Below are 12,520 nucleotides of genomic sequence, written 5' to 3'. Positions count from 1 at the left end.
GATGCATCTTCATCTTCATTGAACCCTGACTTTTCAGCTGGAGGTGATGCTCTTTTCCTCTTAGACCTATGTCCTTTACCAGATTTACCTCTTTCATAGACAATGCTAGGGGCTTCACCTTCTTGGCTCTCCGGATTATGTTTCTTTATTTTCAGTTTCAACAATCGTCTTGAATCTTTCTGCAATGAATCATGCGAGCCACTATTTAAATCTCCTCTGCTATCTGAGTGTCTCCCTATGATTCCGCCCTCAGCCTTTGAAGTGGCCACTTCACCTCGAGACCCTCTCTTTTCGTCATTATTCTTTCCCAACAAACTGCGATGCGGTTCTTGGGACAACATTTCTTCTGTTTGCAATTTCTCTTGCTTTCCTGAAATCACCAAAGCTCTTTTTATTACTAATATCAATTATAAAAAAAAGAAGAAACTGAAGAAAGTTTAACGTAAATCGTAGAGAGTATATTTTTCTTATATAAGTTTATGATAAGATGCAAAAATTTACGCTAGACATACCATTGGATTTGGAAGAAAGCTTTGATACATCGCAGCTCGTAGAGTTTGTAACCCCTGTCTTTCGAGGACCTATACTTATCACCAATTTTTTCGCCTTCACAGTATTCAGCTCTGTAGTGTGTTTTCCAAATTTCTCACTATCTGAATCTTGAGGCTTGCTAGTTTTTATCCTGAGAACTCTCAATGGCTTCTCTTCTTCACCATTGACCACAGCCTTCTCAGAAACTTTTCTTTCCACAGATCTAGGCTGATTGATAAGAGAGGCACCACCAGTTTGCCCAACTACCCCAGCACTAGCTTTCAGGCTAGCAATTAGCTCTTTCTCAGCAATATCTTTTCGCTTCCAGATTTCCTGTATAGCATCATCAAGATCCTTGACCTGGCATTATAAACAAAAATCAGAAAGAGAAGATGGGGTCACCAAATTATCATTTATGGCAATCCACTAGAGCATCGGACAGATTTAAGAACAAACACTTGAAAAAGACAGAGGACCCATGAAACCTACCTGGTAGCATTCCCCACGGCAAGTAGAACATTTGTATTGAAGATTCCCATCCACTTGAAACTGCATGTATTTCTCTTCGCTGTGATATTTGTTTGCAAAGTTAGTGTTATTTAAAATAGTTGGAGACACACTTGAAAGACATGCTTACATGACACAAAAGTAATATTGCATTATTAAATAAATTAAAGATATTGACCTGATTCCATCACACTGACAATGAACCCAGCGCTGGCAAAAGTCACAACACACCATTGGTGTTGCTTCCGAGTCCCTGTAAACCTACGTAACGAAATCAAAATAAATTACTCAACTTGATTCAAAGGGAGCCAAAGAATGTAAGAAAATGCTGCATTTAACTGCCTTTGCGATACAGATGTCTGAATAGTATAGGATAACAACTCAAAAATACATAATAAACCTCGAACAATTAACTCTGGGCAAACATAACCAATTATGATGCATGGAAACCGAGTACATGGTTCACTATCAACAAGAAGAAGAAAGAGATACCTTCAAACATACAGGACAATAATTTCCCTTAACAAACAACCTTCCACAAGCATCACAACAAGTATGCCCCAAAAACCACCTGCAGAGTTAAAAAGGAATGATAAGAGATTAGTGCACTTTACATGTATCAAATAATAGTAGGAATCACAAAGCAAAAAGAAGTTAAATACCGTAAGCTCTGGCCATTCCCAGGGACTGTAGACCCACAGCTGTAACACTTGGTGTGCTTCGGACACAAATAGGGTCCAGAACTAACATTCTGTAAACATTCAGAGACGAGAATCAACCAATTTGCAAAAGATAGGAACCTTATATAGAGAAGCAACAAATACTACCTTGTGCCGAGGTTGTTGGCAATCACAATGATAAGCAGCATCACATCTTTTGCAGAACATAAACTTCTTTGGATCCCCTAAAGTCCCGCAGCCCTAGAGGAAACATGACCAAGAGAATGTAAATGATCAAGAGGTAGTTAAACCAATTAATTAAAATGTTCCAAATCATCTTTTTTAGATATATCAGATACATGATGAGGAAAAGTCAAATGTAACCCAACATGTAAAAGAGCAGGAACACTTGTTGAAAAGGAAATAGAAGTGTAGGAATAGTCATTGCGCACAAAGTAGTGTCCAAACTAACCTCACAGATTCGGCAAGAGGGGCAAGCCCAAGAGCTCCAATTAAACAAATCTGAAAGAAAAAAAAAAAAGCTATAAGAATCTAGGCAGTTGGCAGAAGAAGACTCATAAGCATTACATTCCAATGAAAACGATACCTCTATGTTGAGCCCAAGTCTTCAAGCAGTTTCTATGATACTTCTTGCCACAACATTTGCAAGAAAGCATCTTGGCTTTCTCACTCTTCCCAACTTCAACCAAATAGCACATGTGACACGTTATGCTTCCACTGTGATGGTCATGATCTTCTCCACAGAGCTCTTTGACAGTAACCTACATAAAAGACATACACAAGAAACAGACTTATCAACATTACTGAATACACACGATATTTCACAAAGACAGAGATGTATACCGTTCCACTCAATACTCAAACAAAGGCTGCAATATCATATAACCAATAGGCATGTGCAACTACCAAGTCTAGCCTAACTAAATCATTATCTCAAGTTAACCACACACTCGTTCAATTCAATTGACAAAAGCAGCAAGCAACCACACCTCTAAGTCGTCAGAAGCATCATTAACAGCACAGCAATCCACCACAGCTGCTTTCTTCTGCAACACAACAGTGCGTTTGGCTGGCACCAAATCCGAAGATGCAGCAGCAGCAACAACCTCAACCGCCGAATCATTCCCTCTAGCCGCAATACGAGGACCAGTATCAAACACAGCGAGCTTAGGGACATGGATCTGAACGGTACCACCGTCCGCCGAAACCTCATCACCCCAGGGGTCTCGCAAGAAGTCTTGAAGAGAATGGATCTCGTTGAGAAACACATCTTTCACTTGTTTACCATGAAGATTCCGAGAAAAACCCAACACGCAGAAGCAAATTTTCCGGCTGCGAAGAAAAGAAGAAGAAGAAAACCCCCAAAAATAAAACCAATTTGAACAATTCGATAAGTAACAAAAAAAAAACAACAAAGCCAGCCGAAGACTATAGAAGAGTAACGACGAGGCGCCAAAAGAAAAAGAAAAAATTAAAGAGGGTACCATGTAATTGGACAAGCTACGTGAAAGGCCATAGTCGGTTTTCAAGTTTTTTACGCGTTCGGGTTCGATTTTTAGGGATCTGACTTGTTGTTTTTTTTTTTTCTTTCCTGAAATTTTTTGTTAGGTTTCTCCCACAATTAAATCACACGCTTGTGTAAATAACATAAACCTAAAGGTCCAATTTGGTAATACTTTTTAAGAGTTCGGCCCGATCCGAGCCAAAGGATTTAAACCAATAAGAATAGAACACGTGGACTACTATGGTTTTCTTTAACTTATAAGACGAAACGTCGTCGAATTATATTTTCATTGCCGAGAGAGAAAGTGAAAGGTCTCTCTGCTCTGCGGCGAAGGACGCTTGAAAGTTGAAACCTCCGGTTAAGCCATGAATGCTCCTGACCGATACGAGAGATTCGTCGTCCCTGAAGGAACCAGGAAGTAATGAAATTCGAAAGCTTCTTATCGATAGTCTCAGTTTTTTAATTACTGTGCTAAACCCTCGATTTTTTTTTGTTTCGTATGTTCTAGGGTTGCTTATGATAGGGACACGAAGATCATCAATGCTGCTTCCTTCACGATTGAGAGAGAAGACCATACCATTGGTAACATTGTCCGCATGTACGTCTTTGTCTCTTTTTTCTCTCAAGAGATAAAAATCCCTAAATTTTTGTTCTGAATTTTATTTTATTTTTGTTGAAGGCAACTTCACCGCGACGAGAATGTCTTGTTCGCTGGATACCAGCTTCCTCATCCTCTTAAGTACAAGATTATTGTGAGGGTAAGCTCAATTTCCTCAAGTTTTGCATGTTACTACTGTAAAGCATGTTGCCTTGAAATTGGAAGGATTAATCCTGTTCTCTGTGTTTTTGCCATTTCGTTGATCCTTGTATTCATTTTAGGAACTTCAAAACAGTGTCTGATTGTTTGAGATGTGTGAAAATTTCTGAGTAGTATAACAAGTGGGATACACTTGTTGATTTTTAGGACTCTTGGATGTTGTTGTTTAAGTGTGAAAGTGGTTCTTCTGTGTGTAGATTCATACAACAAGCCAGTCTTCTCCGATGCAAGCATACAACCAGGCCATCAATGATCTTGACAAGGAGCTCGATTATCTGAAGAACCAGTTTGAGGTACCTTGGTTTCTCTCTTCACACTTCTGTATCAGATTTTATTGTTTGTAACTCACTTATTTCATCATGTGGTTGATCAGCTAGACGAATATCAAATGCTATTGATGTTGTTTGATGTACCTCGTCTTATGGTATATACCCTTTTGTGTTTTCAGGCAGAGGTAGCCAAGTTTTCAAATCAGTACTAAGGAACTCAGAGGTCTCCATCAGAACTTCGGGAAGAAAACGTTTTGCATTGTCCTTTGCTAAGCACCAATCACAAGACTTATAATGAGCTTGTGAAATTTTCCCTAGTTTATGCTTTGTGTAAATCAGAAACAAATCGCCCTGTAACTTGTTTTAACTCTATGTTTTAAACACCGCTTCAGGCTGCTAAGAAGTAATGCTTCGATACCACTTCTTTTTACCATTCTATCTACATAAACCACTTAATGTTTGAACTATTGTACAAAGTCTCTTTAGAGCTGTGATGGTTAGGATACTACTCTTCCCAAGCTACTAAAATTAGTGCAATTGTACATATATTCACAGGATGTTGAAATCATCATGGAGCCCATCAAGCTGACCCCGAGTACGCTGCTGCTGAATAATTAACATTGATGTGTTGCGTGAGAAATCTGATCCGGAAAGAACGTCACCTATGGGACCAAGCTCTGGACATTGCTGCCAGTCGTTGAGGCCAGTGGTTAACCCACTGCTTGCTCTTCCCCCTCCTCTTCCGACAATCACCAGCCCATACTCTCCATCTAGTGATTTAAGTGCTGTGAAAGTCTCAGAGGAGTTTGTGAGATGCTTCTCCATGTAAGACACTCTTCCACCTCCAGCTATGTATCTTTCATAGAACTCAGCGAAGCATTCATCATCAAGCTTCATTTCCTCTTCTTGCTCTACCACGCTCGCTCTGTTCAGGATACTACTGCGTTTTTGTGCGTTCTGGGAGCTCTTGTCTTCCAAGAAACGTATCACCTTCAATTTCACAACAGGATGTCGAGCCACTTGTGCCGCGAAAGCCAGTGCCTCCCTGTCGTCTCTGCCACCTATGAATATTATAGCAATGGCCATGGATGCTCCTGGTCTCCATGCCTCTTCTGTTTGCCCGAACGACCTATCCACAAGAATTCCCACCGAACATGGTGCGTTCTTCAGAATCTGCAAACGCAAATGCCTAATTATACCAGTGACGAGAAAGGAAAATAGACTTGTAATAGTACTTGGTGGAACAATTACCTTTCGGTTCACATGACGGAACCCAGCATTGCCAGAGTCAAGAGTGCCATCAGGATTCAGTCGTTTATGGAACGGTAGAATTATAATGGAAACCATAAGTTCATCAGCCAAACCGCAAACATCCTGAGCCATGGTCATAAAAGTGGACAATGCAAGCATCCGCCGCACTGTCACACCTTGTCCGTTGCGGAGCTCCCCGTACCCATTCACAGCTGCCGTTATACTCTCTCTCATTTCCGCCACCGACCTATCCGTTACCGTCACTGAATCATTACTCTGACCACCTCCTCCGCCCTTTTTCAGCGTGGCAGCAATCTCATCAGTCAACTCCACCATGTCAGTCGCATAAAATATAGACCCTGGCTCACGTCCCCCATGGCAGATCTCCATAAGGTTGAGCGTGGAACCGATGTTGTGCGGACCGTGGAGACCGATCAAGATCCGAAGTTCTGTTGTTGGATCAAGCCATTGAAGCGCCATGATGTGCACAGGCACCCGCTTTCTAGCACGTTTGATGATGTCCATGACCACAAATGGGGAGTAGATCACTGTGAGGACAATGACAAAAATGATCATTGCACCGGTCGTATTTTTCACCCTGTTTGTCTGCATTTGCATCAAACGGAAAGAACGAGAGTAAAGATCTTGCTTTGAAGATAAACAAAGAAATAAAACTGAAAAGGAGAAAGCTTGATGGTACCCGGATGGCCAAGGCTGCCAAGTAGACATGAAAATGGCCTTTAGCTGTCAAAAGCAGTCCTAAAGATGCGGTTTCGGGGACATGATAACCAAGTAGTAAACCACACAAGACTGTTCCGGTGACTTTCCCGACTATGACAGTACCGAGAAGAGAAAAGAACTTTGCCCACGCCATTTTATCCCCGATGTCAAAGTTTCTCATGTGGATTATGAACCCAACCCAGAAGAAGAAGATAGGGTAGAAGACCGTGCTGAGCAAGTAATTGATTTTGTTGATGATCCATTTCGACATTCTTCCTTGGTTTGGAAGGAAGAGACCAGCCGTGAATGCGCTGAGAATTGGGTTGTACACTGACTCAGCTGGCCAAAGTGGGAAACTACAGATCAAGACGACAAAAGCGAGAGACATAACAAGGTGAGATCCCTTGAGTGGTTTGCCTTCGGGGTTCTCGTTGTTGACCCAATTTAGAAATATTGGGGATACGATTGAGGTGAAAGTGACCTGAGCGAGGAAGAGGCAAAACATGAGGAGGGCTCTGAAGAATCTTTGGAGAGGTCTAGCGAGAGGTTTGTCCGTAGGGAAGAAAATGAATCCGAAGCAGTAAAACAAGGTAGAGATCATGTCCGTATGGACACCTGCGGCTGATGCGAGTTTCCCAAGATCGGATTTTCTGATTTTGAGATTGGCGATGACGCGGGTTAAGATTGGGGAACCAGTGCTTGATGCCATGAGGGAGAGGGCGAGGGAGAAAACGTAAGGACCAGTTTTGGTGTAGTGGAGGAAAGGAGTTGTGACAAAGGCGAGAACAAAGGTCGTGGTCATGCTTGTGTATGCTATGAATGCGTCTTTGGTTGGTGGTCTGAGAAGAACGCTTGGATTCATCTCTAGACCCATCACAAACATATGGCAGATCATTCCGAATTCGATTATGTTGTTGAGGGTTACAGAGTAAGGCCCCGAGAATGCCTCTCGAAACTTGGGAAGATTACCTAGAATCAGCCCTATCTGATGCATACAAAAATTGAGTTAATATGGAAAGATCAAAAGAGATAATATATACGAAGAACAAGAAGAGATGGACATACAGAAAAGTCGGTGGTGAGGTAAGGTTGGCCAAGAGGCTTCATGAGATGATGGAGGAGAGTTCGGATGACGAAAATGGCAATGAATCCAAGAAACTTCAATGCCTCTTCAGGCTTGTCTAGATTAAGGTACCATTTGTCTCCGCAAACGTTTTTTGTTGTAGTTGTATTCATTTCTCTCTCCCTCGATAGCTGCCTTGTATATTCGTATAGGGCTTATTGTGTCTTGCAGAGAAAGAAAGCTTTTCGATTTTGTGTGTTTGTTTTGTTTTTTTTTTCTTTTTCTTTGAGTTGACAATTTGGTTTAGGTGTTTGAGAATGAAAGGATGTGATTTGTTTTTACTCAGAAATTGGTGGAGACACTTGTGGATCCCTTTATTCGCGTTCCTTCTCAATCTCTCCCCCATTATACATACACCATTCATCCTAGCTGATGAAACTAATATGACTAGTTCAGACAAAAATGTATATTACACCACTTAAATAATATTTACTTTCAATATTCTAACGGTTTATACTATTCTCAAATTTGAGCCTGTAATCTATTTTTTGGCTGTTGTTATCTTTCAGAAGTTTCGGAGTTGACTGGAACGTTAAGAATCAGCTTCCACATTTTTCTCTTCATGACTTGGAACATTTTTTAGTTGTTTTCCGTTACAAGACTTGTTGTACAGAGTGTTTACTAGGAATAATTTATATTTCATCCAAAAATGCAAAACATAAGTTCTCTGCTTAAGTTCACTCTCCTCTCCTCCAAATCCACAACGACGACAAACACTTCATATTAGCAACATTTTGTATGATAAAGCTTGGACGGGGTCAGTCAAGGATGGTAAGTTATATTTTGGATGGTGAGCCATCTCAAAACGGTAGTGTTATTATAACTAAAGGTGATAGTGAAGTTGAGGTCAGTAAGCAGGTCATAAAGGGCGGTCACGGTTCCAAACCATCCAAGTACTTGAAAATGCCTCCGTAACCGTAAGTAACCTTTTAGCTTTCTGCTGATCAGAGATTACTGATTGCTACTGTCACTGGATCCTTGATATGAAATTGGATTCAGAAAATTGGTTAGTTGTAATCCTTGATATGAAAGTGGAATTTGCGTGCTATATAAGAGGGTGGTTAATAACGTAGAAGCGGGGTTCAAATGTGGTGTAAGTTTGGTGAGATTGCAGTTATTTGTATAACACAATTAGGCGAAAAGCACAAAAGTATGCTCCGGATGACAAGCCGATCAGAAGGGAGCTATGAGCAGAGCAAGAGAAAGCTGCCGGATATTTCAACGTCACGGAGTTAAAGCATACTGATTGAGATATGAAAGTGAGAGATTCAATTCTTAACAATTCAAAAAGACCAAAGTGAAAGATCATTAACTCTCAAATTTTCTGGAAGTTGGCAATGGAATCTTTTTTTAATCTTATTAATGATTTGTGCAAGATTAACAAAACCCAATCAAGAATTGGGGAAGCTAAGCGTAGGCTCCTCCTACTACCAAGAGGGATTGGGGAAGCTGAGGTGTTGCCAAGAGAAGTAAGCACAAACCAATAGCTGAGAGATGTAAACATAAACAGCAAAAGAGAGACTCATAAGCATCAGATCCTTCACATCTCCTTTCTTCTTCTTCTCTCCTGTCTTCAGATCCTTACCAAACTTCTCAACCTCTGAAATCAACCTTCTAACTGTCCTCTGTATCACTCCTCCTTGATCCTCCTCACCCGGTAATTTTTGTTTGCGACAAGAAATCACTGTCATAGATCTAACGCCGTGTCTGCTTGTGCTTGGTGCTTGTCTCTTTGTCCGGTGGTTGTAATTCCATAGTGGGTAGTAGAAGGTCGTGGAGATAGCCGCCATGGAGAAGAAAGATGAATAGAATAATCAAAAGCGAACAGCAGCAGCAGGGGAAAGAAACAAAATATCTGAATCTTTGATTGCATGACGACACAAAATGATTAAACAAATGGGTGGTGATAGATCTACTCTAGTCTAACACACACACACCCAGAGTCTCACGTTTGTAAGCCAAGGCAGTCCGGTTTGGTCATTTCGGTTTTTGTTTGTTTTCGATTTTGATGTGAATTTTCGTAAACCGAAATCGTGGATCCGGACCGGTTCAATGTTTTTAATATCATATCCAAGTATCCCAACCCACTTTCTCTATTCACACGCACTGACACACACACACACACCAGATTGATGACTCAGTGGATAAGCATAGAATAAAATATTTCAAAGAAACAAAAAGAAAAAAGGTCCCCAAGAATATGTCTCTGTCCTCTCTCTCTCAAGTCTCAAATCCTATTATTAACTTTAATTAAAATCAGATAACTTTAATTAAAATCAGATAACTTTAACCGAATCAACGCAACAAACAAACAGCGATAGAGCAACTGTGTCGACTCGACGATTGCCCCCAAAAAAACCATATTTATATATTATTTTTTTTTAAAAATAATAATAATTAATTTCACGTGTCCCCATTCGCTGACGTCATATTTCTTTTTTTTTTATTGTCAGATCAGATTTTTTTTTTCCTGATTCATTCATTCAATCTTCAACTTCAACTTCATCTTCATCTTCATCTTCATCTTCTTCCTCGGAGAAAAATTTTCAAATCCTTTGTGTTTGTTTTTTTTCTATCAGAGACAGAGAGAAATGTTCTCTTCATCTACACTCGTGTATTCTCTATCTCTCTTCCTCTCAATTTCTCTCTTCTTCTTCGTCTTCCTTCTCTCTTCCTCTAACCATAACCTCATTTCCACCGCCGATGACCTCGACGACCTCTCTCTCTTCCACCGCGCCTCCGTCTCTTCCTCCTCCTCCAACAACAACAACTACCGTCGTCTCATCTCCCTCTCTTCGTCTCCTCCTCCTCCCTCTAAGATCGCGTTTCTCTTTTTAACAAACTCCGATCTAACCTTCTTACCTCTCTGGGAAAGCTTCTTCCAAGGTCACCGAGATCTCTACAACGTTTACATCCACGCAGATCCGACCTCCTCATCGATCTCTCCGCTTCTCGATTCATCAATCAACGCTAAATTCATCCCGGCGAAGAGAACCGCGCGAGCTTCACCGACGCTGATCTCCGCCGAACGAAGGTTACTAGCCAACGCGATCCTCGACGATCCGAACAATCTCTATTTCGCTTTGATCTCGCAACACTGTATCCCTCTCCATTCTTTCTCTTACATCCACAACCACCTCTTCTCCACCGCCGCCAACTCCGACCAGAGCTTCATCGAGATCCTCTCCGATGAGCCTTTCCTTGAGAAGCGATACATCGCAAGAGGCGAAGACGCGATGCTTCCGGAGATCCGGTACCAAGACTTCCGCGTTGGATCTCAGTTCTTCGTTTTGGCGAAACGTCACGCTCTGATGGTGATCAGAGAGAGGAAGCTATGGAGGAAATTCAAATTACCATGCCTCGATGTTGAGTCTTGTTACCCTGAAGAACACTATTTCCCTACTTTGTTGTCTCTCCAGGATCCTAAAGGATGTAGTCACTTCACACTCACCCGTGTTAATTGGACCGGTAGTGTTGGTGGTCATCCTCACACCTACGGTGCTTCCGAGGTCTCGCCGCAGCTGATTCACTCGTTGCGGAGATCTAACTCGAGTTTAGCCTATTTCTTCGCCAGAAAATTCTCGCCTGAGTCACTGCAACCGCTTATGGAGATAGCTGATGCTGTGATCTTTAGGGATTGAATCGGTGAAAAGTAAATTAGGTAAAAAAAAAAGTCACTGAATCTGAATTGGGAAATGACCAAAATGTGTATATATGAGTTTGTTGTTGGTCAAGTCTCTTATCTATATATCTTCTTGTTGTGTTCAAAGGTAACATCAGGAAGGTTTTTAGGAGAAGCAGTTTGTGTTGGCCCTCGAAGAAGAGTGGCAAATAAAGATGGATTACTCTGAGTGGGTGTGTGTGTGGTGTTTCATTGACCCTGTAGATTTCAAAAGGGTGTGAAATTGCTGTGTGTTTTTTTTTAAGCTTTGTGATCTTTAGGGAAGGTAGATTTGGTAATGGATGTAAAAAAAAAATGAAAATGTAAATAGCCCCAAAGGCAAAGTGAGAGCAACATCATCATTAAGATAAGCTAAATCGGCTTTCTTTTGTATTTTCAGCTCCCTTTCCATGGGAGAGATAGAGAATTTGGCAAAGGTCACTTCTCTCTCTTTTGTTTCGAAAAAGTGTGAATGGAAAAAAAATCTTTGTTATCACAAGTGTTTTTTACTCCATGGATTATGAATTTATTGTTAGTTGCAGCAATGTAGCAATTTGAACAGAGCTTCAGACAGCTTTTAAGATGGGTTCAGAGGAGAGGCTTGAAGTCATCACCTCCCTAGTGTTTAATCTTTAATGTAATGGAAGTTGGTCACGATTGGGTTGTATTTTAACAATCAATAAAGCTTCCGAATTAGCATCAACTTCATCATTAGTTTCAATATAAGTATGCTTTACAAAAGGATTGATAGTGGGACAACCCTCTAAACTTGACCTTACTTTATGTACCCCAGTACAAATGAAATGAGCACGAAAACGATGCATAAAAATATCATCATGGCATTGCTTCCAGATTTTCCCACAACTTGAAAGCTCTTCTGATGACTGGATCAGCTGAAAACCCTTCTGCGTAATCCGCAATCGCGATTAACAGGCTCCTCAATTTCTCTCCATTATCCTATAGCACATCAAAAGATAAACCTCCGTTACTTGTCTCTCTTTCCTTCTTTCTTTTTTCTCAACTAGTATATTGTAGTAGATGTAATCATTCAATCGTTATACAAACCTCTGGTTTCTTAAATGTAATATCACTCGTGTCAAACGGTACTATGTAATCTGGGAGATCGGATCGTAACAGTGCCTGCCATTAACAAATTCATCATCCCTACCCTATGAAACTCAATATCTGAAATGAATAAAAGTAGAAGAAAAAAACAAAACAACCTACCAATTTCTTGCTTAGCATGGCTTGCTCCGCGTTAGCTATTAGGGACTGTTGCAAAGACAAAGGAAGAGTTCAAAATTAGGCCTTGCATATCACAAAAGTACTAGCTTGCCTATGCAACATCACTTCACTCACCTCCTTTATTTTTCCTTCCTTAATCTCATCAATCGACTGCAACAGATTCTCTACCGTGCCTGATAATGCAATAATAGTGATTAATAGGAAACATGGGC

General features: G+C 40.8%; 6 protein-coding genes across 8 annotated transcripts in view; 2 read left to right on the top strand and 4 right to left on the bottom strand.

Moving 5' to 3' along the window:
- Window positions 1-3,334, bottom strand: part of LOC104699080 (histone-lysine N-methyltransferase 2C-like) — a 5,374-nt gene extending 2,040 nt beyond the window's left edge. The window contains exons 1-11 of the mRNA XM_010414429.2: window positions 3,203-3,334; window positions 2,708-3,050; window positions 2,305-2,479; window positions 2,170-2,219; window positions 1,866-1,958; window positions 1,701-1,789; window positions 1,531-1,609; window positions 1,217-1,299; window positions 1,021-1,099; window positions 513-891; window positions 6-370 (exon numbers count right to left, since the gene is read on the bottom strand). Of these exons, the coding sequence (XP_010412731.2) occupies window positions 6-370; window positions 513-891; window positions 1,021-1,099; window positions 1,217-1,299; window positions 1,531-1,609; window positions 1,701-1,789; window positions 1,866-1,958; window positions 2,170-2,219; window positions 2,305-2,479; window positions 2,708-3,050; window positions 3,203-3,234 (1,767 nt within the window). The 5' untranslated portion in view covers window positions 3,235-3,334. The remainder of the gene's footprint in view (window positions 1-5; window positions 371-512; window positions 892-1,020; window positions 1,100-1,216; window positions 1,300-1,530; window positions 1,610-1,700; window positions 1,790-1,865; window positions 1,959-2,169; window positions 2,220-2,304; window positions 2,480-2,707; window positions 3,051-3,202) is intronic.
- Window positions 3,500-4,741, top strand: LOC104791456 (DNA-directed RNA polymerases II, IV and V subunit 11). Its single transcript, XM_010517352.2, has 5 exons — window positions 3,500-3,640; window positions 3,731-3,820; window positions 3,902-3,980; window positions 4,237-4,332; window positions 4,488-4,741. Exons 1-5 carry the CDS (start codon window positions 3,588-3,590, stop codon window positions 4,518-4,520), a joined length of 351 nt encoding a protein of 116 aa, XP_010515654.1. The 5' UTR covers window positions 3,500-3,587; the 3' UTR covers window positions 4,521-4,741.
- LOC104791457 (cation/H(+) antiporter 28) lies at window positions 4,681-7,726 on the bottom strand. The gene is made up of 4 exons (XM_010517353.2): window positions 7,345-7,726; window positions 6,260-7,264; window positions 5,560-6,165; window positions 4,681-5,481 (listed from the first exon to the last, which is right to left on the bottom strand). The coding sequence occupies exons 1-4, from the start codon at window positions 7,513-7,515 to the stop codon at window positions 4,858-4,860; spliced, it is 2,406 nt and encodes an 801-aa protein (XP_010515655.1). The 5' UTR covers window positions 7,516-7,726; the 3' UTR covers window positions 4,681-4,857.
- LOC104791455 lies at window positions 8,692-9,355 on the bottom strand. The gene has a single exon (XM_010517351.2). It carries the CDS (start codon window positions 9,190-9,192, stop codon window positions 8,830-8,832), a length of 363 nt encoding a protein of 120 aa, XP_010515653.1. The 5' UTR covers window positions 9,193-9,355; the 3' UTR covers window positions 8,692-8,829.
- On the top strand, window positions 9,905-11,562 carry LOC104791453. Its single transcript, XM_010517350.2, has 2 exons — window positions 9,905-11,063; window positions 11,173-11,562. Exon 1 carries the CDS (start codon window positions 9,994-9,996, stop codon window positions 11,041-11,043), a length of 1,050 nt encoding a protein of 349 aa, XP_010515652.1. The 5' UTR covers window positions 9,905-9,993; the 3' UTR covers window positions 11,044-11,063; window positions 11,173-11,562.
- Window positions 11,746-12,520, bottom strand: part of LOC104791452 (DNA polymerase I) — a 5,013-nt gene continuing 4,238 nt past the window's right edge. For all 3 annotated transcript variants that reach the window (XM_010517347.2, XM_010517349.2, XM_010517348.2), the window contains 4 exons: window positions 12,423-12,481; window positions 12,291-12,335; window positions 12,129-12,203; window positions 11,746-12,020 (listed from right to left, as the gene is read on the bottom strand). In XM_010517347.2, coding sequence (XP_010515649.1) covers window positions 11,898-12,020; window positions 12,129-12,203; window positions 12,291-12,335; window positions 12,423-12,481 — 302 coding nt within the window. In that variant the 3' untranslated portion in view covers window positions 11,746-11,897. The remainder of the gene's footprint in view (window positions 12,021-12,128; window positions 12,204-12,290; window positions 12,336-12,422; window positions 12,482-12,520) is intronic.

The sequence above is a fragment of the Camelina sativa genome, chromosome 6, assembly GCF_000633955.1.
Source record: "Camelina sativa cultivar DH55 chromosome 6, Cs, whole genome shotgun sequence".
NCBI lineage: Eukaryota > Viridiplantae > Streptophyta > Magnoliopsida > Brassicales > Brassicaceae > Camelina > Camelina sativa.
The sequence above is the reverse complement of the archived record's forward strand: the minus strand, read 5'-3'. Positions and strand labels throughout refer to the sequence as shown.